Source organism: Alosa alosa, chromosome 8, assembly GCF_017589495.1.
Source record: "Alosa alosa isolate M-15738 ecotype Scorff River chromosome 8, AALO_Geno_1.1, whole genome shotgun sequence".
NCBI classification, from domain to species: Eukaryota; Metazoa; Chordata; class Actinopteri; order Clupeiformes; family Clupeidae; genus Alosa; species Alosa alosa.
In genome coordinates this window covers 33,944,382-33,972,227 of record NC_063196.1, presented here as the reverse complement: position 1 = coordinate 33,972,227, position 27,846 = coordinate 33,944,382, and the positions used below count along the sequence as shown (strand labels likewise).

The 27,846-nt window shown below is 41.8% G+C and overlaps 1 protein-coding gene, 1 long non-coding RNA gene and 1 other non-coding gene across 3 annotated transcripts in view; 1 reads left to right on the top strand and 2 right to left on the bottom strand.

Moving 5' to 3' along the window:
- The window catches only part of LOC125299418, a 38,580-nt gene extending 24,315 nt beyond the window's left edge, over positions 1 to 14,265 (bottom strand). Inside the window, exon 1 of the long non-coding RNA XR_007194356.1 lies at positions 14,179 to 14,265. This is a non-coding gene — a long non-coding RNA (uncharacterized LOC125299418). The remainder of the gene's footprint in view (positions 1 to 14,178) is intronic.
- On the top strand, positions 10,488 to 10,559 carry trnaf-gaa. The gene has a single exon. It is a non-coding gene; the product is annotated as a tRNA-Phe (tRNA).
- Positions 14,266 to 14,364: 99 nt separating the features above from the next.
- LOC125298855 overlaps positions 14,365 to 27,846 on the bottom strand; it is a 36,616-nt gene continuing 23,134 nt past the window's right edge. The window contains exons 6-8 of the mRNA XM_048249724.1: positions 14,718 to 15,005; positions 14,519 to 14,610; positions 14,365 to 14,436 (exon numbers count right to left, since the gene is read on the bottom strand). Of these exons, the coding sequence (XP_048105681.1) occupies positions 14,365 to 14,436; positions 14,519 to 14,610; positions 14,718 to 15,005 (452 nt within the window). The remainder of the gene's footprint in view (positions 14,437 to 14,518; positions 14,611 to 14,717; positions 15,006 to 27,846) is intronic.

Below are 27,846 nucleotides of genomic sequence, written 5' to 3'. Positions count from 1 at the left end.
TAGACCCATTCACTCAGACTACATTGGCATCCTGCTGCATGGCTGTCTACAAGGTACACTTCTGCAAGCGAGACACAATAGCCTCACACACAGCAAATGCCTATGTTAACCAACATAAAGGCATACTCAACTCTATCCAATGGTTGGAATATGTGGATGATAGTAGGGATCTGGTTGTACAGCATGCTTTGAAAGGTGGCGGTTAAATTAGGTCAGTACTACCTCGGCGGCTATTATGAAAAATGGGGTGTCAAACATGCACTCGGGTAATGGCTGTTTTCATCCGCGCCATGATTGCCGTTCTAATCCAGACCATATACCTATTAAATATCCCTTACCCGGGGATGTGAGGAGACATTTTGATGATAAGGTGACATACCTCCCCCAAGACCAAAAGGGTTTAGAGATTGAAGTGATGTGGGAATGTAAGAGTGGAACCAGGCTAACTTAGCGTGACCCTGATGTTAAAGTTCCTTGGCCACATACATTACGGCGTTTAAATCCTCATGATTCTCTTAATGGTGGAGAACAGATGCCTACAATCTTTACATAAGTGGTGAGGGTGAGAAAATTCACTCGTTGATTTCACATCCCTATACCCGGCATGTCAGAGCAAGTGTGAGTACCCATCCACAACCCCAGGTCTGGGAGACACTTTCAAGCCGCCTGAAATTCTGTCACTGGTTAGATCAAGCTACAGTCTCTCTGGGGCTTACTACACCCATTCTTCCATTTGCAGCTGGAGGTGTTCCTCTGCAGGTTTGGTGCTTTGTAGAAGAGATCAGACCAGCCCTGTAACTGTTGAGGATGAGGCATTTCAGGGATATTGGGTTAGTCTTGAGCTGAGTGAGGAAAGACATTCATTTACTAGATTGAGGGTCTGGCATTTTCTCTAGAGATCTGACTTGTTTTCAGAGGAAAACTATGAAGACACATTTCTCAATAACCTGACTAGCGGGATGCTGATGAGGCTAAAATTTCCTCGAGGGACTATACTGAGAGTTAGGCTGGATCCTGATGGGTCCTGTTTGAACCCATCCAAGGTGGAAATAAAATTGTTCAGCCTCTGGAATTGCCGAGGATGTGGGGGTGAAAAGACAGAGCATTTTTTACTGAATATCATTTTGGTTGTGAATATGATGTCACACTTTTCATTTGTGTCTGATGATGTAGCTATATGAGTCAATGGCGTCATGCTGAGGGGTAGTTATTAGTGAACCCCAGACATAAATGTGTTTGTGGAGTTACATTCACCACAGCTCATACTTTCGCTAGCAAATTGTATGCGAGCTCTTGGGTTTATGTCTCAAGGATGGCGATTAAAGGGGGGCGCCGCCGCTGGGGCCTATTTAGGGATCTCACAAATGAGCTGGATGATGGTGACACATCACAGAATTCTGTTCAGCAGGACCGAACTTATGGCTGTCCCTTTTAGGGGTAAAGCCTGTATGTGAAAGACATCGGCGCTTAATGCAGAGAATTCAAAACTGATCAGATTGGACACCCTCATTGGCCTTGTTGATCATTATGTGAATGACAGAGATAATTACCTACGACACATACAGGGCTCGAACTGATAATATTATGCGTAAACAAGAAACATCTCATTCTAAAACAAACTGGTGAAGGGTTCGGGTTGTTTTACAACAAGAGGGTGCTACTACCCGACTAACTAGTACTCTGGATACTAAAAGGGGGTATATATGTCTATCATGGATAAAAACATAACACTGGCTTAAAAGAGCCCCTGTATCACGATTTACAGACTACAGCATCCATTTTTATTATTGTGATAAGCGGGCCTTCTAATTCTGGCAAGACATTTTTTTGTAAAACAGTTGATGTAATACTCGACACCCTTATTAGTGATGCAATTAAAATATAGTGTATATATTTATGATTGTTGCTTAATACTTTATAGAATTGTTAAAAGCTGAGGAGATGTCAAATTTATTCAAGAATACCTAGCGCTCTAGATGATGATGAGTTATTACCCATATCAAAACTAACCTGCTAATTATTGATGATGTGATGAAAGATGCCAGCAATAATACGAAATAGAGAAGGTGTTCACACAGTATGTACATCATCGTAATCTTAGTGCCATTTACATGGTTCAGAATCTCTGTTCTTTCAGAAATCTAGCCAAGAACAAATCAGTTTGAGAACACTAATTATCTAATTGTTTTCAAAACCCTGAGAGATAACAAGCAAATCAGTGTATTGTGAGACAGATTGTACTTGCGATGGCCTGGAATTCTTTCTTGGATCTTTTAAATGCTGAGAAACCCTGGGACAGTGTTTGTTGATTGATATAAAACCAAAACCCCAGATTTGTGCCCTCAGAACAGATTTGCTTTTGGGCAATCAGACTCTATGTGCGAAGAAAACAAACTGGACACAGATATGTCTGGAGAATCGTTAGAAATTTGCCTCTTTTGAGAAAGTTTATAAAAGCTAAACAGCCCCCAGAGGCGTGTCATTTTACATTCTAAGATCAGATGGGTTAATCTTGTAGCTCTCTCTTGAGGTGGTGACACTGAATATTCTTGTGGTACTATACCCTTAACAGCTATACAATATAAAAGGCTTCACCGGTAAAATAAGATTTTTGGATAGTTACTGTTTGTTATCCAGAGGCACTAATGAAGATTAGTTCTCCTGCCCTCTTGAGGTGTTGCTCTGCCGTTCATCAACCAGATCTGTTTTACACATCGGACAGGGGATTAGAGTGATGGAATGCAGCTGGCGGAAATGTCAATCTGAGGCCACAAAGACAATTGGACAGGTTTAAAATGATGATGTAAGTAGCTTACCCCACTAAGCCAGTCTGTGTTGAAAATGGTTGGAGTGGCTATGAAGATGTTTTAGTCAAACACCTGAGACCCTGCGGTATGCAGTCGTTATTGGATGTTTATTTTCGGTTAAAACAGGGGACCTTGGGGCAGCAGAGACACACTGACGCTGGGTTTACCACTGCCGGTCATCATCCGATGATGTGTCTGGTTTAGCGGTGCAGGCCTAAGCTACTTTTTGAGGAACTTGATCGGGTGGCTCTGGGGTTTTAAATGTTGCCCCTGAGGAAACAAGGTGCTGGTATATATTAGCAAGATGTACAGCCTCTCAAGGCATAGCATCGTTAAGGTTGATTCTGGGTCTTTTGTTTAGCGGCACAACCATTCAGGTACACATGTGTTTGATCTGGTAAAAGAAAGTATCTCACCAGACTGGGCACAGCAGACCATCATGAGCCTCAAGGATGGCATGGTCTGAGGGGGCTATTGCTATGCCTAAACATCCCTCTTTTCTACAATGAAATAGACTAGTTAAAAAAGATTCAATCCACAGCACTGAAAGAAATAGTACACCTACTCATACACCAATTGGAAGCGGTATCGAATCTGGTTTTCAACTTTTACTCAATTAGATGCAGCCGCCTGGAAACTAGTTTTAAGAAAATCTTGTAATTACTATTCATTGCTTATGTCTAATAATTCTGAATGTTGTAATATTTTATAAATTGTAATTTTCTGCTTTGTTTTTTTCTTATGTTTACATAATGTTTTATAAGGTTGTATGACGGTCTGGGTGTGACTTATGATATTGATTGTTCTATCCAGCTGTTTTTCAATCAATAAAACACTTGGCTTCTGTCGTTTGACATGTTTATTTATTAATAAGGTATTGCTTTTCAACACTTTTTTTAGATACTTATCATTGATCTGTGCATGCTGCACACATGTGAAAATGTTACATGCGATTTAACCTTGTAATTTTTCCTGAATTAATGACATATTATCATTTCTATTTGATTTTCAGGTATTTAAGCATCACATCTTCATGGCATGAACCCTTTCAAGCATATGGTCTGGAAGAACCTGAAATGTTGGAGCCACGTAACAGATAGGCGTGGAATCTTGCACCTGCTGGTTTGGACTCAACAGGCCATTTGCACCCATGGTACTTTCAGGAAATGTGTGCTTAATAGCGGAGAGAGGAAAATATCTCACTGTCTCTGGACGGTTCCCGAAGCTGTCAGTGAGCTTACCCACATCCACGCTTCTTCTACGGTTAATGCGTAGCTAACCAGTGTTCACCAGATTTGGTCTGAATTATGTGTGATGATTATCACACCCAGAGGCTGGTAGATGATACAGTGTTTAGGTAGCTGATCACAAACTATTACCCCTAGAAAATGTGTGTATTTTGGATGCTTATTGTCTTCCATAATAATTCGATAATTCAACAGTATTCATGGAGTCTTTCAGTAGTAGTCCATCAAAATCTGTCTTGATTGAACACCTCGGAGATTATACTGTCAAATACAGCATACAATCAAATTTATTGATACGACAGCGGTTGTCTGAACGAACACCAAGGATATTACTTTACTTTTATTGACAGATGCTGGCCCTCCTCGTCAGGCGTTAAATTAAAAGCAAAATCTGTAACCCGGACAAAGTGAGGATCTGACGTTATGACCAGCTTTTGTTTTCAGATGTCTTCCTGTGGATGCTCCTGGTGGGTAAAACTCCATATGACGGAAGGCGGCTTCATTAAATTTAGGCTGTAGGCAGTATTGTTGTCCATCTACATCTTGACTAAGAGATTCCAGGATCATAATGTTTAAGCTGGGATTTTTTTTGTGTATGGGTCCAGTATGGGCATCATTATCGATACATTAACTAATATGGAGTCATGGATTTTTTATTAACGCCCCGAAATAGGTTTTCCTGATTAGCCACCCATACCAGCGGGTATTGAAATTTTTTTAGACATATACTCATCAATAGGGTATTTAGCAGTGGTGGACTGCAGTAGCAACATGACCAGTCTCACAGCCGGAGATACAGAAACTTTCTTCACAAAAAAGACTTGCTGAAAGAATGTTGATTTTGTATGCTAAACATCATTCATTAAACAGAATTCATCCTTAAGCTCTAGTTAGTCTTATTTTGATATCAATCCCGTTTTAACATCAATTTTTTCTTGAAAAAAATGTATGTAAGCTGTGGATTGAGCTAACAATTCTACAACATTACTTTCGATTCAGAAAATGCAGCTCTCTTTGTGAGACCTTTGATTTGGCCTCCAGGATCCCCGACATCCATATGGCCTGCTGTATCTTTGTAAAACAGCCCGCGAAAAAATGGTCTCTCCAGGGCCTCACGGTCATAATTCAATAGACAATCTATAATACAGCCGGTATGGATAGGTGTTTGAGCTCTGCGATATGAGCCGATCCCCAGTGTTATGTCGACCTGAGAGAAGATTGACATTGAGCCAGGGGTAGTTTATCAAACCCCAGCCCGCTGTTAGGTCGCCCGTTGGGTAAGGTGATTTTTAACCTTGTATACAGTAGCGAATTATTCAAATCAATATAGTCTTGACCATTTCCTTTGACAAAAACTCCAGGGTCCGATTGTCTGACAAGAGCTGATATGGGGTATCTCCAACATAGGTGTTTTTCTCTATAGCCCGTTTGAGTCATAGGCACTGTAAAAGATCAACTCAGATTTGACACACTCCGCCGACATGCCGTGTATCAGAGCCATGGGTTAGAATATGGATTTACGCCTCTTTTACCAGGTCTACTCCCCGTGTTTACTCTGAGCCTTCCTTTTCGACACTGATCTTTTCTTAGCCTTTACATTGTTTTTCTTTGTGTATCTTCCTCTTCTCACCTGGCGTGTCGTTTCATGTGTCGCTGCATTACTAACACCCCGACCCCTCTTGACTGTTGTGGGCTTGCATGGACGTTGCTCACCACATCACTGGCGATATTTTTAGCTGCCGCTTTTAAATGCGGTTTAATGATCCAATACCCCTCGCCAATAGAGGCATAGCCATTCTGTACAGACCTTTTTAGGAGCGACCCCAAGCGGGAATCCACCATACATGACAGGGCCCCAGCGAACCCATCAATATGGCCACCGCCTGGTTTTGATAATATGTAACATAACGATGTGGGTCAGCACGGGATTAAATTCTTTCATTTTTAAATTCTTGGAAGTGTTTTTTACGGTCTGAAATGGAGTTTTGTAATCACTTTGCCGTGCCTGAATGACACACGTTGTGGTTTTGATCACTTTTCACCTCTATGGTAATGTCGTCAATGTGATTTAGACACATCGCACGTAGTGTGGTTTTGTGAAATGACCGATTGTGACTATATTTTGGTCTCCCCCCGCTATTTCTACACACCGGGAGTGGTACATAATAGTCACCTACAACTTGGTGGTCTATAATGTCTGTATAGATGGCAAACAATGTATATTCCCGCCATACAAATCAGCAATGTGGGGGGCGTATCTACCGGCGCTCGGGGGTACCGCGGAATGGAATCATATCTTCAAAACCTAGAATCCTGGCTAGCTTCCCCGCGGAATGTTAGCGAAACATCACATTCGATGATGTCACACGGACTTTGTGAAGTAGTTCATCGCCATTAAACTGTATATGAGACCGACACTATTGATTTCTGCTATGATATCAGCAATGCTATTGTAGAAAGCTTCCGCGAAGTTCACCAACAATAAGGATGTTACTAGCTGTATCGGTAATTGTGAATTTTGAATGTTTTTTTTTTGTGAAACGGAACCCATGTTTTGGGGTACATGAACTCAATTAAAGCCTCCCAAGCCCCCTTAGTGTTAGTGTTTTGCCAGTTTAGTTCGGTAGTTGGATATTCTGTTGTCAGGATAAATATCGCAGCACGCATTGCTTGGTAAAAGTCACATAAAACCCTTCGATCCTCCATGATGTCACCGGTGTGAATAAGGATATGTATGTTGTGTTGTGATTTAAGACATTTTTTAAACATCAACCACCTCTTTTCGGGGACCCATGAGTTAAATTTTGATGGCCAACCTAACCATTTTACCAATACCATCGTCCTACCTACTCTTTTTTTTGCTTTCCAAAATCTTTTCCACTTTGAATGCCTTATCCCTGTTTATGAGGATTTTCTGCAACTCCTCTTCATAAAAGGTACCTTCTAACATGTCTCCATCATAGTCTTTCAACCTGTAAACAGGTGGGTTTAGATGTACACACTCTGCTATGGTGAAAAACTCCCGGTGTAGTTCTCCTCATACCCTTTGTGAATGCACCTCTGACCTTAGATACCCTAACAAGATCTCCTATTTTGTATTTGAACACAGATTTTTGGCAGCTCCGTCTTTACACCATACAGGTTTTAAAGACCACATTTTCATTTTCTTTTGTCACATCCACAGGTCTCATTTTTGATACTACGATGGTAACTGTTATTATAAGATGATACCATATCAGGTAAGACGTCACAGTAGCGTTTAGAGTTGGCGGCTGTTAGATAACGCCATTCTTGATTTAATAGTTCTGTTGAATCGCCTACCGACACTAGCTTTAATTCACTCCCCAGTGGCTAAATGATGAATATTGTTTTTATTCACGATCCTCTGGAAATGCTGGTTAAAAAATTCTTTCCACGGTCAGTTTGCAACTTCTGGGGTATACGACCCTCTTCTATGATTGATTCAAAAGCAGCGGCAACCGCCCGTCCCTGATTTGTTTTTTTAAAATCGCGCACCCATGCATATTTGCTAAAGACATCTATACCGTCAGCATATATTTAGCATGGTCATTCTCCGTTGGAGTATATGGACATGTCAACCAGATCCGCTTAGAAATTGCCTGTTGATACCATACACAATCACCCTATTCCTTTTGTAGTTGACATGGGTTTATGAAGTGTGTACATCCTCCCCTGATAACCATTCAGCAACATCCTTATCGGTCAGATGGATCCCTGTTTTTTAAAGGCAGCTTCTTTTAATCTAGTTATACCCCCATATGAACCCTCACTTGAAGGTGTGTAGTAGATTGTATTTAGAACCTCCTCCATGACACCCTCCATACAGCTAATGACACACCACGATGTGCATTCACAATCTTTTATTTGGCAAGCAGGCTTACATATCCATCATGGGTGGGTGAGAATCAAAGGTAGTTTAAAATTTAACACACACATCAAAGTCCTTAGCAACCAGAAATTCCACTAGGCTATTCACAACCTCATAGACATCCACAGACTCATTCATACTTTGCTTGATGACACATACATCAGTTACATATGTACAAAAGAGCTACGATATGCCCTATCTTGAAAAAAAGCCTTGCCAATCATACACATGTTCTCTAAAATTCCATGCACTGTTACATGATCGCCTTGTTAAATTGGAGGATCCCATATTCAGTAGATCGGACCATTCTTCAGACAATGATCTAGCAAAGCGTCATTTGATTTTTTAAGGCTTTAAAAGCGATGGTAAGGTACAGCAATATCAGTTGCATAACATGTAGATTCGTCTGCTATGACATTACACAGTAAGGCTGTTAGCTCATATTTCACACGCTCTTTTGGCGGCCTGAACCACAGCACCAATTCCCCATTACAGTTAATTGTCCCAATATGTCAGAGTTTCAAGAATAATGTCTGTATCACAATCCTTTATGTGATTTTCCTTGAAAGTGTGTAAATACCCACAGATGTATGGTTCCCCTGTTAATTAAGTAGGCGATAGCTTCTACAGACCCCCAAATTTTTGGGGATGGGTCTGATAGCGTAATGTCCCAATAGATGATTCCGCGCTTTGCAGTAGTGGTCTTTTGTATAGCCGATGTTTTATATCCTCAACATTTGTTTTGGAAGTAGTAATGCATCTGGTTCAAAAGAGGCAAGAATGTTGAATCTGGCTGGGGTGGCTTACTTGACATCAAAACAGTCCTCCTGTAACTTCTGCGTGATGATGTGTTGCAGTGTAATACACACACAGGCCTTGATAAGTCCAAGAGGTAGCTCTGCCAAACAACCAACAAGGTCTTCACCAGTAGCTTTAGAAGTCCCGTTCCATCTGCTGATGATACAGGGTTTAATGACACACCAATCTCTAAGTCTTCTGAACAATCCATCATGCCCACCCCACCACAGGTATTTTGAAAGTATACACACGTATCAGTCATCTTAACATCTGTTGAAGGCATCACGACAGTTCTGAACGTCTCGATGATCCGGCTGGTGTGATCGTATACAACCACTAACCATTCATGGGGTGTAGTCTGGAGGGCGGCGACTTCTCCGCTACCCAATCATGTGTGACCTCTCCTTATCTTCAGAGTCGTTTTTGTTACGGTGGGAGGTACACCCACAGGGGCGTCATCATCCACAAGATGGCATTCTCTAACATCCTCTTTATCATCCGTCAAAGTTAACCCGCCAAATCTCTCACACAAGTAATCCGTCATAATGTATCATTTCTTGTTCAATTACTGATTCCTCTTGATGAAACATACTTCTTGAACTTTGATCCACACCATCAGGCGAACAAAGCGCTTCAGTCATTTCAACTTCATCCACAAATAGAGACATTGTATGATGTTCACAACAGCTCTGAGAGTAAAGGAACCCTTCGTATGAAAACCTCTTTTTAAGCTTCATGAACGAGGGGGCGCTGATTCCGGAGCGGCTTCTTCACAATGGTTGGCCAGTTCCAGATCATCTTGGCACGTCTGGAAGAGACATGCCTTGACGCCCTGGTATCTTTCCAAACCAGCACTCCATTTGAACAATCTATCAACCTTTTTGAAAACATCACTTAGAACATGCCGGTCTTTCCACAGATACTCCACTTTAGCTGTATATGCGAATTCATTCAATTCTTTTTCATTATAATATGTAGGTCTTCTGTATGCACTGCTAGACAGGCGAATGAAATCCTGCGGACAGTTAGCATACATGTGGTAAGACTTGACATAGTCTGGACTATTCCATGATGCTGTGTAGCGACTGTCCATAGCAGGCTGTACAATATCCTTCCAAGAGTCCCTAAACATCACCCAATCTGCATCACAAAATGAAATGTAGCCATGTCGTCTGAAAACGCCAAATCGGAGATGTCAATGCGTAAAGCTTCACACTCGCGATCTTCCTTGTCAAAAACATAGCCTCCGATCGCCCATCGTTCAACAACCATTGGTATTCCACGCCATCATTAGGTTTACTCAGAAAAATTAACAAAAGTTTCAGGTCTCCTCCTTTTGCGGTGCATAAGTCATTTCAGGATTCGATAGCTTAAGCTAACAGGGGTGAGTGTGATCCGTCTCTTTGATTTTGCCGATTCAATCATGTCAGCCATGGTAAGTGCTGTTCAAAAATCACTGCTAACAATGATAGCCATACATCGCCCACAGCATTTATAATCTCAATCCTAGAGACACGCCAAGGCAAAACACACCCACTACAAAAAAGGGTTTATAGATAACCAGGTGTCTGCATACAGGCGTCACTACTCATAAACAGGTCTTTTACAATCTTATTAGCACTAGTGCACATAGGTAGTAGGCAGACCCCGACATGAAAGGGTCTCAAACAACACACTCAGAGACATGCCCGGACAAAACACTATCCCTACAAAGTAGGATGCATTGCATACCATTGAAGCCCTGCAGCCGAAATAGCTCAGTTGGGAGAGCGTTAGATTGAAAATCTAAAGATCCCTGGTTCGAATCGGGTTCCGGCAACTCCATTTTCTTTCTTTTTTTTTTTTTTTGTATTTAGATCCATTTACCACTAAACATATACAACTCTTACAAAGTTTATCTGATTCCCCATTATCCACAAAACACACATGGGGGTTTGGGGGCCAATATGGACGCCTTTTCAGGGTTTGACACCAGTCACATGACTGTCACATGACACTACATCCAATATGGATGCCAAGGGGGCGTGGCATTGTTTGACACCAGACACATGACTGTCACATGACTTTACATCCAATATGGCTGCCCAGGGGTTTGACACCAGTCACATGACTGTCACATGACTCACAAAACAATAACAATAACAAACAACATGTGGTGACAACCACGTGGCTAATTTGCATAAAAAGGAGGCGTGGTTATGACGTGATTTATGACGTTTCAGGGGGCGTGGCTTATTTTGACAGATAGTTCAGGATAATTACTACTGATATTGGTCAGGTCATGACTATGCTAGTGGAAGTATTTCACTGCTATGTAACTGCTAAGCACATTTGCCTTCCGTAATTGCAATCAGAATCTTGATTCTTATATATAAAGGAGGGGTATTGAACTCATTGTGCTGTAAATAGGTACTCCCCATGTCAAAAACAACCAAGTCTATATGCTAAATTATGTAAAAATGCTATATTTACAGTAATTGAATTAAACATGGCATGTTGATTAGCATGTCTCCACCGTCAATAACCTTGTATATCAGGGGATGAAACTGACCTTAACCTTTGACCCCATGGCCCTGAGTCCCTAAGTTCATCTAACTTGTATAGACAATAAATGTACTAGAGTTAATGAAGATCCATTAGTCTGCTTTGGAGATATGAACCAAATACTGCATGTGACCTTGTAACCTTGACCTTTGACCTCAAGACCTAAATTGTCTTGCCAGCTCTTTGACAACTTATAGTGGGTAAGTAGACCAAGTTTGATGAATATCTTTCAATTGGCTTAAGAGATATCAGCTAATATCAAGATGTACTAACATACGTTTTTGGCCCAAAACTCATTGTGCCATGCTCCATTCAAAGCCCTATATATTTTTTTCAGTACAAATCTGCACTGTAGGCACCACAAAGTCTTAATCTACAGAAAATTACGATTCAAATTATCCCAAATATGCTTTTGCTGTATTTACTTCCACCTTTGACCCTTTTCTAGGCTAATTCGCTTAGACTACCCTTAGCTGTTGTAGAATCAGTGTAACCTACGGCCTCTCGGGGCTTATTGCTTAATTAAATTCTATATATTTCGATATATAATACGGTAATTAGGGGTGTAGATGGGTCAATGTTTAATAAGAGCTGGGGTCATTGAAGGGGGTTCTAAGACGTCCAGTTGAGTAAAGTCAGAGTTGGAGAGAACGAATGGAGAGTGAGCTTTGCTATATAATTAAGAGTGATCAAGTGATCAAGTGAGTGGACGTGATTATTTATTTATTGATTTATGTAATGTGGGTTGGTTGTTTTGGACACCTTCTACTGCATGGTGCCTCTGGGTTGTAGACAAATAGGCGAATAAAACATCCACCAACAGTGAAACACCTCCAGCTTCCATCTCCATCCTTATTGTTTATAATTGCATAATATATTTAATCCACACAGCCTATCCTATCATTCATGTTGCTCAAACAAATAAGTGCCACTGACATATCATTAAAAATTTTCCATATGTTAAAGGATCACACCAACATTTTGAGAAATACGCTTATTGTTTATAATTGAGCTGAATTGAGAGATGAGGAGGAGGTGAGGTGGATAAGGAGGAGGTGCATGGGAGAGATGAGGAGGAGATGCATGAGGAGGAGATGCATGGGTTCAGATACAGATGATGAGGAGGTGCATGGGAGAGATGAGGAGGTGCATGAGGAGGAGATGCATGGGAGAGATGAGGAGGAGGTGCATGAGGAGGAGATGCATGGGTTCAGATACAGATGAGGAGGAGGTGCATGGGAGAAATGAGGAGGAGGTGCATGGGAGAGATGAGGAGGAGGTGGATGAGGAGGAGGAGATGCATGGGAGAGATGAGGAGGTGCATGATGAGGAGGAGGTGCATGGGAGAGATGAGGAGGAGGTGCATGAGGAGGAGATGCATGGGTTCAGATACAGATGAGGAGGAGGTGCATGGGAGAGATGACGAGGTGCATGAGGAGGAGGTGCATGAGGAGGAGATGCATGGGTTCAGATACAGATGAGGAGGAGGTGCATGGGAGAAATGAGGAGGAGGTGCATGGGAGAGATGAGGAGGAGGTGGATGAGGAGGAGATGTATGGGAGAGATGAGGAGGAGGTGCATGGGAGAGATGAGGAGCAGATGCATGGGAGAGATGAGGAGGAGATGCATGAGGAGGAGGTACATGGGAGAGATGAGGAGGAGGTGCATGGGAGAGATGAGGAGGAGGTGAGGTGGATGAGGAGGAGGTGCATGGGAGAGATGAGGATGAGGTGCATGGGAGAGATGAGGAGGAGATGCATGATGAGGAGGTACATGGGAGAGATGAGGAGGAGGTGCATGGGAGAGATGAGGAGGAGGTGGAGGAGGAGGTGCATGGGAGAGATGAGGAGGAGGTGCATGGGAGAAATGAGGAGGAGGTGCATGGGAGAGATGAGGAGGAGATGCATGAGGAGGAGATGCATGGGTTCAGATACAGATGCTGCAGGTGCTACTGGGTCTGTTGTTGTTGTGTCTGGACAATTAGAATGCTGTGTGGTTAACATCCAATGCGTGTTCAGTCAAATAAGAACTCACACACCACATACTGCCAATGCAAAGATATATATTTTCAATGAATTAAAAGTGAGTATCTTTGCATCTGCAGTAGCCTACCAGTGGGGTATACTACGAATCTCGATTAGTGGGTTAACGAGGTATGTTGCGCTCAAAGCCAGGGTATGCTGTGACGCGAAAGTGGATCTGTTTTCGTGTCGCTATATCACCATGGTATCTTGTGCTGTCAACCAAACCTGGTCGGGAGGAGGTTATGTGCTAAGTTATAGCTCAAATCGTGTAATCTACTCTACCGCCCACTGACCAATCAATTGTCTTAAAAACGAAGTTATCTCATGTGTAGGATTCTGTCATATATCTTACAGGTGGAGCTCCGCCTCTAAACATTTTGGATATCTTATATGCACTTTAATAGTGTTGTGCGTGCAAATATGCCACTATGGACGTGCATACCGTACAACAAATGATGACAATAGATTTATTTGATGTTATAGGCTAGACACTAAAAATGACCGCAGTGAAATAATTGTTTTTTAATAGGCGGTCTTGTGCATCTCCACGTTTCACGATTGGCCAACGTCATCCCAACACCGAGAACACGCATAGATCTGAGCTGAAAGCCTAATTTGACAAATATGTCACATAACTTCTATCTTAGTATCACTTAACGTATACCCCTGAGTATACTTTGTGAAGCCTCGATGTGTCTACATAGCCTAAATATGTCTAACGTGCTTCGTAGTATACCCCACAGGTGGGCAAGCTCTTTTTTACTTTAACCAAACACTACATTAGAGCATAAACATCCTCCAGGTCTTGATTGGTTGGTGCATATGCATCTGCTGGATGTATGATCAGATGGGTCCCATTCCAAACTTACCCAGGACAGATGGAGAACCTGGAGATGGAGGAGGTGGTGCTGTTGTGGGTGGAGTTGACGGAAGTTGTGGAGTTGGTGCTGGTGCTGCTGGTTGTGGTGGTGGTGGTGGTGGTGCTGGTGCTGGTGGTGGTGTTGGTGGTGGTGCTGGTGGTGGAGTAGGTGCTGGTTGTGGTGGTGGTGGTGGTGTTAGTGGTGTTGGTGTTGGTGGTGGAGTAGGTGCTGGTTGTGGTGTTGGTGGTGTTGGTGTTGGTGGTGGTGCTGGTGGTGGAGTAGGTGCTGGTTGTGGTGGTGGTGGTGTTGGTGTTGGTGGTGGTGCTGGTGTTGGTGTTGGTGGTGGTGCTGGTGGTGGAGTAGGTGCTGGTTGTGGTGGTGGTGCTAGTGGTGTTGGTGGTGCAGGTCCTCTCGTCACCACTGGAGTTGTAGTTGGGTTCACTGCAAAGGTGGAAGAAGAGTGAAGGTGGATGTGGAGTTGAAAGTTCTAGTGAATGTGATGCTAGAACACAACATGTGTCTCACATGAGAGAAGTACAATCACTGACCTGTCACTCTGACTGTGTGAACGTGCCCTCCTGCTGTCAGCTGGCATCTCCATGTGCTCTGAGTGTGAGTGGGGTTTGGAGTGGTCAGTCTGATGGAACAGCGGCGATCTCCACTGATCTGGAGGCTGTTGGTGTTCTGCAGTTCAGCCCCTTCCTCATCCACCCAGCTCAGACGGACATTTTCATGACCAGGTAAACTCCAACAGTCTTCATCGTCTCCATAGGTGTGCAGGGAGCAGTTGAGGGTCACATCACTCCCAGTCTCTCGCTCAGTCACTTCTGGGTGAACTAGAAAACAGTTGAAAAGAAAAACAGACTGTTACTGCTACAGACACACCTGTTACTGCTTCAGTACAGATATACCTGTTACTGCTACAGACACACCTGTTACTGCTACAGTACAGACACACCTGTTTCTGCTACAGACACACCTGTTACTGCTACAGACACACCTGTTACTGCTACAGACACTGCTACAGCCGTGTAAGGAAGTTAATGTGTGTGTGTGTGTGTGTGTGTGTCTGTAGAAATCCTCACCACACTACCACAGAAGTGTAATTATATTTTGAGCATTGTTAGTGGTACAAAATAGCGACATGGCACCCTGCCCAGTTAGCATCACTGTGCATCATTCTGTGATAATGCAAATAAACAGTCTTGCTCAAAACACCACCAATGATAATTTTTCTCTCAATCAAAAATTGTTAACTGCCCTAGGTTATTTTTACTCAGGAGTTACACTTTATACAACAACAGAAAAGTGTGGTGGATGCACCAGACCTAACTTCTGTTCATGTTGCTAGGTTACGGGGACGCTGGCGAGACACGCCGCTCCGTCTGGCATCATGTTTTTGTTTGTTTTTATGTAATGTTCGTAATTTTATGTAATGTCATGTTTATTTTTTTTGTATTGGTTTGTCTAGTTAAATGTTTTCCCTATTTATTTACGTTGTTTTTGATAGTTTTCGTGTTATTCTTAGTCCTTTTTACTGCTTCTAAGTCACCTGAAACGTCGTTGACGTTTGTCCATTGGGAGCTTGCTATGGCTAGCTTTTGCCCTAGCTGGGCATCGGACATCCTTCCATCCATCCGTGAGCGGTGCTGCACTTCACTGTCTGGTCGAGGGGATCTCTCGGGTCAGCTGGACCTGGGCTACTCTGCGGGAGATCTGCCGTGACCGCCGAGCTGTTGCTGACCTGCGAGCTGCCATGCCAACTGCAGACTAACTGGGCCTCTGACATCCTTCCATCCATCCGTGAACGGTGCACTTCACTGTCTGGTCGAGGGGATCTCTCAGGACAGCTGGACCTAGGCTAGCTAGCTACTCTGCGAAAAGATCTGCCGTGGGTCCCGAGCTGTTGCTGACCTCCGCGAGCTGCCATGCCAACTGCAGACTAACGTTAGCCTAGCGGTGAGGAGCTGCAGTCTCACGGAGTAACAGACGGTCGCTGTTAGAAGTCCACCGAGTTGCGCATCTACACGATCGCCCACTAATTCAGACTGTGCTTCCAGTGATCTCCAGACTGCAGTCTACAAGGCCTAACGTCAACGTGATCTCCAAACTGCCAGTGAATTCACTGGGTTGATCATTTGCTATCGTTAAAGAACTTTGTTGGCATATCGGTTGTGAAGACACTCTGTGCAGTTTTCACGGATCACCATTGCCCTTGGACATTTTCAGCTGGTTTGGAAATTGGACTAATTTTAACATCACCTTCCCCTTTTTAAATATATTCTTCTTTTTTTTCACTTTTTATTTGTTTATTTGTTTTGTTGTCTGTCTTATATGTCTTGGTGTCATCAGTGCGGCTGGCGACTACGCCTCCGTCCCAGAATTTTTTGTATTTGTTATTTTTTAAATGTATTTGTCATGTCTTGATGTCATGGGCACGCAGGCGACTACGCCGCTCCATCCGGCATCGTTTGTCTTGTTATGTGTCTTGTTTGTTGGAGCGCTTTGGGTTGCACATATGTGCATGTTAAATGTGCTTTAAAAATAAAACTGACTTGACTTGACTTAACTAATCAGACACCGCTTTAATGCCAGAACAACTCACAGCAGACCTAACTAATCAGACACCGCTTTAATGCCAAAACAACTCACACCAGACCTAACTAATCAGACACCGCTTTAATGCCAAAACAACTCACACCAGACCTAACTAATCAGACACCGCTTTAGTGCCAAAACAACTCACACACCGCTTTAATGCCAAAACAACTCACAGCAGACCTAACTAATCAGACACCGCTTAAATCCCAAAATCACTCACAGCAGCGACGGACAAAGAAGTGCACATCTGGTGCAGAAAACAAGGAGGCCCCTTACCCCCCACCACAGGGATTTCAATAGAGCAGGTGATCTGGCTCTGTAGTGGGAGCTGAACTGGAGTTCACTATCTAACAAAAGGACCCTGAACAAACTGATCAACATCTTGGACAATGAGTGTCATCCACTCCACAGCACTATTGTTAAGCAGAAGAGCCTGATCAGCTGGAGACTTCGCTCACTGCCTTGCACAACAGACAGACTGAGGAAGTCATTCATCCCCAGGGCCATTGAACTGTTTAATGCATCACTTAAGGGAAGAGGAGAAATAGACTTCTCCGCATAGTCTGTCTGCCTCTTCACCACCTCCAATGTCTTGAACTGTCTGTCCACGAGCCACTTTACATTTGTCTTCTGCCTCACTGTTTGCGTGCTGTATTAGCACTCCCTCCATGCCACCTTTCTTAATATAGTTATTTATATATAGATATATATATACTTTATTCTTGCACTGTTGCACTGTTTGACTTACTCATTTGCACCACCACCATGACACTCATTCACACAGAGCACCTTACCTTACCTTATGCACTGAGAACCACAGGCTCAGTCCCTGCTTCAGTCATTGCAAGCACACCTGATTGATTATTCACCCACTATGTGGATACTGTTTTTTAAAGTTTTATTTAGTATAATTTGTATTTTGTATATTTAGTATATTCTTTATCTTCTATAGTCCTTATTGCTTAGTTGTGTTTTTTATATTATATACTTTTAATGACTTTTTCTGCTGTTATTGAATGTGTGTGTGTGTTGTCTGTATGCTACTGTGACCTTGAATTTCCCATAGGGATCAATAACGTACGTATATCTATCTATCTATCTATCTATCTCCTGAATGAACAGCTCCACTAACCACTGGCCACCTATCAGACAGGGCAGCCCCAGAAACTAGCCCTACAGCATGTCCAGTGTAACTCACAAGCAAACACAAACCCAACACATGAACTCATGGCTAAGCGGAATAAAGACCAACATCATCAAACAGGAACACTGAGCCCATGTGCACCTGGGACTACTGCTACCACTGGGACCACACCAGAATACAACACACACTAATATTAACAGCATAATCACACCAGAATACAACACACACTAATATTAACAGCACATTCATTACATAATGGATCACACCAGAATACAATACACCAGGGATGGAAATTAACCACCCGCCCCCCGCCAAAAGCGGGTAGTTTCGTGTGCTGGCGGGTGAATAGAGCTGCACAGTCCCGCCCACAGCCAAAATTCGGTTAGGTGCCGGATGTAAGATTCCCATTAATTTGTCCCATTGACGTTTGGAAAAAGAGTTTTACAGCATGTCTTAGGCTAACCAGCTACGGCATACCTCATAAGCATACAACATATCATTTTGAGTGAAAAAACTAACAGAAAATCCAAAAAAAGTAAAACGTACAAGACTGTGTACATATTTTAATTTCCGAGTGAAGGAACTACTCATCCCATAAACCACCACGCCTCACTGAATAATATAGGCAAAATTGGCGCGATTTATTTTGCCATTTCAACCATTTCCAAACGGCGCGAACCCTTTCCTCCAAACAGTGATTTTTATATAGTGAATGTGCAGTTAATAGCAGTTATTTCAGGAGTAATCGTGTAAATAATAGTGTTTTTATATTGAATTTTATATTTATCATCGTGTATTTTATTTTGTGTGTGTGTGAAAGCGGTTAACGTTAACGTTAGCAACATGGTGTGCCGTACCTGACTATCATCCTATACGTTAGACCGGCACATCCGGGAACTTGACTCGTGACAAACGTTCCCGCCCCTTTCGGGGGGAAAACAAACAACCCCTCTCATTAACTCCAACGCAAATTAGGGTCAATAAACGTGAATTAGGTACAGAAATCGCGGGAGTAAATAATAACAAAAATACCACAAATCAATATGACCACTCAATACATAACCACTTTGCCGGTCGTTGACCGTGAAAGATACCTACAAAAGCTTAATTCAATTAATATAAAAACATGTCCCTTCAGTCTCCCCGAGTACAAGTGGTGCAACAACCCCACTCAGTGACCAGAAGTGTCATACGGTCTTCTCTTCTTATGGCTTGTAGCCATAATTTTCTTCTGTCAGGATTTTTGAGGACATGGTAGGCAAAAGAAACTCAGGGAGGGTTCTTAGCTGTGTGGTTGGTACATGTCTACCGGTTCACTCTGGCTTGTTCTGAGGGAATGTTTTCCCCTCAAAAGGGGCATGGCGCAAACAACCTGCTCTGTGTGACGCGGGTCCGGTTGTAAGTCCGGTACATGGTCTGCTCTTGGACCACCATATTCAGTTTATTAATTTGCTGTGAATTATTACACAAAATGTTCATTAAATGCACGAAGAAGTATTCCTAGGTTAATGATTGATATGAATCATACAGTATGAAGGCTACAGTAGCCTAGCTAATGTTAACTAGCAGCATTAACGTTACCAACCTCCCTGCTTAACTCACCACAACTTTGTAGGTCTTGTCCCTCATGCTGGCCCTTACAAAACCCACAAGCTGACTCTCGGACACACAACAGTCAATAATGTGACCCGATTTAAAGTGGCTTTCACCCCTTTGGACACTGACTAAAACATAATATATTTCATACCTGTGTTGCAGCATGTAGGCTAATGTTAGCTGCATTATGTAATGACATAGAATCTCGGAAATGCTAAAGGTTAGCCAGAGAGGGTTAAAGCGGAGCTAGTAATCAAGGATCTTTGGGTTAGCCTGTCGGCTACCTGAAAAGTTTGAGTGTTTGAACTAACATTTATAGTGGTCTATTTGATAGTGTACTGGCCCTGACTAAGTTCGTGTGATGTATAAACCACAATCCTTGTTGATACAAGTACCAATATTCGTCAAGAAAGTTTTTAATCATATTAAGATGTTCGCCATAGGCAGTAAAATACTCCGCCATCTTTGTCAATAATAGAGTACCGAACCCAGATAGCAAACATACACTGGGACGGAACTGGGCCACACCTACCACAACGTCCGGCACGGATCTGCATAATGGACCTGATCCGGTGTCCAAACGCACATCGGTCCAAAATTGGTCTGGATCCGTTTGACGGATCTGGTACCAATAAGGGCGAAGACTGGCCCAGTTCCGTATGGTAGTCTGTGTTACTGACGTGTTCCAGATCTGTTTATCATATGCAATACGGGTCCGCTTATTGTGTGTGGTACGGACCCGTTTATCAGACATCAGCCGGCTTTATTTGACATGTGAAATGTGATTGGTAATTAGGGCTAATTATCCTGAAAAATCTGTTTGCTACACAACAGCAAACAACAGGTTTGTTATTGGTTCACCCAGGCTAAAGTTCGTAACGTTTTCCCAACAGCTCAACTGATAAACATAAGCTAGGCTACAAACACAAGGGGGGTAAAAAAAACTTTACACATAAGTGTCTTATTATTTTTTTTATTCAACAACCTGGCTGTAGAAGTGCAATCCCAGACAAAGTTTAAGTCGTGTCAATTCCACTGTTCCCATCGATATTCAGGCTGTCTTCCTCAGTCATCTCCATGGTCAATCTGAAACAACAAAAATAAACATGAGCCATTTATTCCTTTTTTGAAAATAGGTTAAGTCACAATTACACTCGTTTTTATCATCAGTGATCCTGTTGGCGTTAGCTGTTACCAAAATAGGCTAGTTATTGTGATGGCTGTTTTGCTCAAGCTAAGCTAGTAGCCTAGCCTATATTGCTGGAAAATAATAGTATAACCTTACAGTAAAGTTATCAATCGCTCGTTTGCTTATTGTTGTCTCTGAATAAACCAACAGAGATAAAAGCAGAAAAGCAGAGCCTACCTTGAAAAAGTTGGGCTGTCCTAGTCCAGGCTGGCAAATCATGTCAAAAGATTGACAGTGAGCAAACCAAAGATCCTTGATTTAACGTTACTGCTTGGACTTCTGCATGCGTGGCAAGAATATGGGGTTGTCTCATAGGACTGTTTGATCTGACACAAACAACAATTGACTACTTTTACCACTGCTAGGTAATAATAAAAATAATGAAACGAGCAAATGATCAATATTGAGCCAACTATATCTTCTTTTCCAGCCTTACTGTAGAAATGAAGTGGCCATGGGAACATAGTGCACCCGCATGGTTTCTAAATTTGTGCCATTCCAAAATACCTTTTTTTTTCTTTAGCAGCCAGTTGACAATGAAGTAGGGAAAGGTCAATTTAGCAGAATCAGCACCTTAATTAATATCATTACCACCTGGGTCTGCTGTGAAAAAATGGTCCTTCGGCTCATATCCGTATCACAGGTTTGGGCCAAATCGGTGTTTTGTATTTTAAACGCATCTCCTGATTTCCAGTTGAGTTGCGGAAATTGGACCTAGGACAAATCTGTAAACCGGTGATAAAACAGCATTGCTAGCAGAGCTGAAACCTGTATCAGGAGCAGACCTGGCCCACAGTCAGATACCGTATGTCCTACGCCTGTTTGAGTCGTGATTCACTCGGATCTTTCACCCGTATCTTTAAATTAACCCATGAGTCGCGAGTCTCTAGTATCATTAACTCGGATCAGTTGAGTCCTACTACAATTCAATCTAAAACGATAAACAGCGCCACACACAAACCTCTTGCAATTAGCTAGCCTACTAGCCATCATAGCTGCCAAAAATGTAACAATTTCGTAAGTAGGATAACCACAACTCCACAAATCAACTCAAGCGACTGAGTGAGCAGGCAGTCTGAGATAACTGGTTAACTTCCCGCAGAGCCGGGTTAGTCGGATCAGCCGGCCGGTTAGTCTACATTGAGTACGAGTCGGCTACGGCTACGTTGTCATGAGTGGCTGTAGACGAGCGAGTAGCTCCTCCTCAAAGTGAAAAGCAATTCCACAACAAAAGCCATTCTTTACCTCTTAAATAACATTCAATGTTCTGCATGTAGCCTAGGCATACTTTAGATTTGGTGTATAGATGTAGCATATTAAAATGCAATTAGGTCGCGCAGACAGTCCGAAACATTGCACGCTCTTAATGGAGCTGCTTTGTATACCCGGGTTAGTCGGATCGCTGGGCCGGGCGGTTACGTTATGAGTGCGAGTCAGCCGAATCAGCCGGCTACGTTGTCATGAGTGGATCAGTAGACGAGCGAGTAACTCCTTGTCAAGGTGAAAAGCAAATCCACAACAAAAGCCATTCTTTCACTTCTGAAATAACATACAATGTTCTACACGTAGGCATAGCCTAGGCCTACTTTTAAATGCAATTAGGTCGCGAAGACAGTCCGAAACATTGCAAGCTCTATATGGAGCTGCTCAGGCTAGCCGGGTCAGTTGGATCAGCAGGGCGGGCCGGTTACGTTGTTATGAGTGCGAGTCAGCCGAATCAGCCGGCTACGTTGTCATGAGTGGATCTGTAGACGAGCGAGTAACTCCTCGTCAAGGTTAAAAGAAAATCCACAACAAAAGCCATGCGTTCACTTCTGAAATAACATATATTCTGCATGCATAGCCTACTTTAAAATGCAATTAGGTCGCGAAGACAGTCTGAAACATTGCAAGCTCTGTATGGAGAGTAGGCTATCCAGTCGGATCAGCCAAGCGGGCCGGTTACGTTGTTGTTATGAGTGCGAGTCAGCCGAATCAGCCGGCTACGTTGTCATGAGTGGATCTTTAGAGGAACGAGTAACTCCTCGTCAAGGTTAAAAGAAAATCCACAACAAAAGCCATGCTTTCACTTCTGAAATAACATATATTCTGCACGCATAGCCTACTTTAAAATGCAATTAGGTCGCGAAGACAGCAATGTCCGAAACATTGCAAGCTCTGTATGGAGTTGCTTGAGTAGGCTAGCCTACCTGGGTCATTTGGATCAGCCGCAGGCGGACCGGTTACATTATGTTGTTATGAGTGCGAGTCAGTCGAATCAGCCGGCTACATTGTCATGAGTGGATCTGTAGACGAGCAAGTAGCCTAGTTTCTACTCGTGTCAAGGTGATGATAATAATAATAGGCCTAATGAGAATAGTAGTAGTAGTAGTAATAATAATAATAATAATAACAATAATAATAATTTAGTCACTGCAGGGCATTTCTACGTTCCTGTTTCTATGTCTACATTGAAAGTCAATTGCTTAGGCTAGGTTAAGACAATAAATAAACAGTCTGGCTCAAACTGCTTTCTTTCCCGTGAGTGGGTGGAGATTTTGATGCTATTATATTAGGCTATTTTATATTATATTATATTATATTAGGCTACCTAACATGATATATATATATATATACATATATATATATATATATATATATATATATATATGTATAGCTATGATTAATAGGCTAATAATATCAGTTGCCTAGTAGGCCTATTAGCTGCCTATAATACCGATTAGAATAGATTCCTAGTAGCCTACTATTAGTATAGTAGTGGTAATAAACATTGTAGCAGAGTAGCATTAGACCTAGGCAAATTTTCTATTGTTAACAAAACAACAACAAATAATTAATTATTATAATATAGGCTACCCTCCCTGTCAATAAGATCAAAGTTTCTGAACATGAGCACCAAAAAGATGAACATTGTGTGGATGCACTTTGACCAGGAGACCAAAACTCTTAGGCTAAATGCAAGTACTGCAAAAACCTGGTTTCAAATCATGGAGGATCCACATCCAAGAAGGCACTTAACGAAATGAAGCACCCCACTGCACTGCTTGAACGTAGGACTGAATTTCTTTGCGATTTAGCAATACTGACTCAAGTGACTCAAGTGACTCGTTCAACCCGGATCAGTTTAGTGAGTGACTCAGAATAACCCGGATCCTTAAAAGGAATCGAGTTTGACAGGCCTAGTATGTCCGCTACAGGCGGATCTAATGGCTTTTATGCGGATCCGGCCCAAAGGAAATTGCTATCTGGGAAGCCATGACGTAGCGTTGTCAAGGCAGCGATTTCACTGGATCTAAACAAATCAATCTACCATTAGAAATCACCATAGCGGTGGCTTTCTTAATATATTTCATTTCATCATTTTACAACGTTTCTAAGACGTTAGTATATATTTTTTACACTGTAGGAATCACATATTACAACATATATTCATACCAACACAATCAAATTCGTGACTAGAGTTTTATTTTAGCATGGGTTTCCTCTGTAAAAGAGACCTGCATGTAACTTAACAGCATGCGGTTAAAATCCTTAAATTCATGGACGTGTTTTGGCAAAAAACGTCACTCTTAACAGCCGCCAGTCTTTGAGAAGACGTGAAATATCCACTGGAATTTTGTTTCTTACTATTACACCTGCCAGGGAATCCGTGTTATGTGGCTATAAGCTGCTGCCTAGCAGGTAAAGCACGTTTAATAGCCTACATTTAAAACAATTTATTAGCTAGAAATGATGCCACATGTCTACATTCAATGCTATTTAAGCCACTTCGAAAGTTTGTTTAGATCCAGTGATTCTGCAGTCATGGAAAAGCTACGTCACACTGAGAGAGTTTCAAACTATGACCAAAGATCCTTGATTACTAGCAAGATGGAGCAACGTAATTCGTTACTATGGGAGCAAAACGGGACAGTTCCAGTCTGCATAAGTGGGAGTGTCACCTTACGTCACTAAATAAACTTTCTCTCTTAATAAGCAATAAGAACAGATAAACATAATTGTGTTCACAGTTTTATTGTCTATAATCATGTATGATACCAATGAATCATTCTTTAGGACATGATATGAATAATTTAATTAGTCATGTGAACTGAGCTAGCTAGCTACCTAACGCTAGCTTAAAATGCTATACAAGTGGATGGGAGTAGCTATGGCAATACAGCTATGCGCTAACAAGTGACTAGTAGTTGAAGGACTTCGCTTAAACTTAATATACTGTTGCAAATTCACTTGAGTATAAACTATACACTTTAACTAATGTCAGTAATGTTATTCAGCTAAATCCGGACACCAAAAAATTACACTTTTAGGCTTGAAATGATCCCAAACACTTACAGATTATGACAAAATTTTCCAAAAAAACCTCAACAAATCCAGAAAGACATAATGACCAATTTATTGGTAAAATTCCACAAGTCTCCATTGACATTAGTGCAGCGAGGGTTTACTCTGGTCTGCATAAAGGGGGATTTCCCCCCCTCCCCCTTGCAATAATCGAACGCGGAAATTGTCGAACGTTTGCGCCTCTCGCTCCGCTTTAACCCTCTCTGCTATGACTATTCACCCCTTGCAAGTGACGTCACGTTTTGTTCGCGCCACAGCAAAAAAACCTAGTGGAAGGCAAGAAAACGAATCAAATCAATGGGTTGTAATGGGACATATCGCACAGCTAGGAGATTATAGTGAGATTTAACCGTAGTAATGCCCTTCCACGACTGTTGGCTTATTGTTTGGAATACAACAACATCCCATGTTCTTGCATAGATATATTTTGGTTTGTTTTCTTTGTGTTTCGGGAGTATTTCAACCACAATTGCATGCTTATCTCCTCAGTGTATGAAGCACAGCAGCGGTTGCTACCATAGACTCTGAACAGGACGGCAGATAGCACTTAGGCAAAGTCTTTGGCAAGATCTGAATGTAAACAGATAATACCGTTCAAGTTTTTTTTAAATTTCCTATTTCTTTCAATTCTTTAACTTAAGACATGTAAGAAGTAAGTTTATTAAGCTGGGCAACGTACAAACTGACGAGTTACATTAGCCCTAGCACTATGAGCTCACGATAAACGTTAGCTAGAATAGCTAGCTTCTAAGTGTGGCAGCTAGTTATTATTTCATGTTCTGATATGACATTCTTAACGTTTTGACTGTGTTACAACTGATAAAAGCAAGACAAATAAAGTAACCAAATCGCTTTGCAATATTTTAGTCCAGAAATGCTTATGGGTGTTCATTTACCATAATGTTAATTACAGTAGCCTAACGTAACGTTATCTCCCCTTGCTGTTACCACCAGTTTTAATAACTTTACATTTGCGATCATGACCCATTTCATCTAACAACACCACTGGCATCTTCTTTGACTATCAGACCCCAAACAGCAATACATTGAACTACAAAGATGTTATAGTAATGGTGTTCAGTTCATCATAATCTTTATGACATAATGTAATTTGCCGTCTGTCTCCCATCTCTTTGCCGTCCAGCATGGAGCCGTCACGTGACTTAAGTCACGTGTCTGCAAGGGGTGAATACTAGAGGCATCACTGTGGGATTGTTCAGGATTGTGGGTAATGAAGTAATTATCCAAGAGATCGCGAATAAAAGGCATTTATCTCTAAACAAGGTTAGTGCCCCATGAACTCTTGGCGTCTATATGAGCATATACAATCGCTTAGTACAGCCGTAGCTGGTTTTAAGTCTACCACGTACAGTTAAGTTTTTATGGCTTATACCGCAATTGTCAATGATGATCCGGTCTAATTTTCAGACTTATTGACGGTTAAAAATAAGAAAGTGTCTGTAGGGATCATGTAGCCTAACGTTACCAGCCTATAAGGGTAAATCGCGCTGATTTGAAGTTCTACAACTCGTATTGAGCCGCCACCGCAGCATAGCCTATAGGCACTGGTGCAGCGCTTCACTTTCACTTCACTACCATTAAGCAACTGTCACTATGCTTTCATGTGCCACTGCTAGATTATTTCAGGATGACTGCATAGACATAAATCTAGTGAGATCTGTGGATCTGCGTTATATCTTCACAGGCTAATATTCTCACCTAAATAGTTCTCTTTTGAATTGGCCCGTATAGCTATTTTAATCCGGCCCGCGACACGCTGCTATTTAGACCTATATGAGGCAGACAGACGGACATCTCCACCATTCGTCGTGGTGGAATATCTCACAAACTTCTCATTCAAGAAATTACAAACCGTATATCAAAATAAACAGCAGAACTTACCGAACACAAAGGTGTAAAGCATTCCCTTATACAAGTTATAGCCGTTCCAGAGTAATCCGGTTTTGAAATTGAAGCAAATGTCTACACAGTCTCCAACTTTGGGCTTTTGTCATACACGATAAGGCCAAATACAAAATAAATGTTAACAATATCGCCTAGATAACTGTACAACCAGAGTTTTTTCAATGTAGTTTCAAAAAATCCATAAGGACCAATGCATATTACGTTTCTTAAAGCTGAGCTGTGCTTAAATTGTTCAGTGCATGATTTCATAACGGGCCAAATAGAAAATAAATGCTAAATTTTAAATATAGCCTTGATACCTGTAAATATTTAAATCAGATGATGTACTATAGTTAGATCAAGTTGGAGGGTTGGATTATAGGATGCTCCAGAACTCACAGAAACGGAGTCTTAAAGGAGCCACACCACTTTTATGACAAGACATAGAATATGAATGTGGTTCTATTGACCTTTAGTTTTGTTGCTACTGTGCTTGGAGGACAGCTGGTAGGTTTAGGGCAAAATTCAGCACATTTTAGTCGTATTGCAATAATGCTGATTACTGTGATCATTTTGGGTAGCCTACTATAATCATGATATCACATTTTCATGCCGTTTCTCTAGTGGCTGGTAAAAAAGTTGAGTGGCTGGTAGATTTTGGAATCCACCAGCCACAGTGGCAAGTAGAAAAAATATTGAATTTCCATCCCTGCAATACAATATTAACAGCACAATCATTACATAATGGATCACACTAATATTAACAGACAATTCCTTACATAATGGATCACACCAGAATACAACACACACTAATATTAACAGAACAATCACACCAGAATACAACACACAATAATATTAACAGCACATTCATTACATAATGGATCACACCAGAATACAA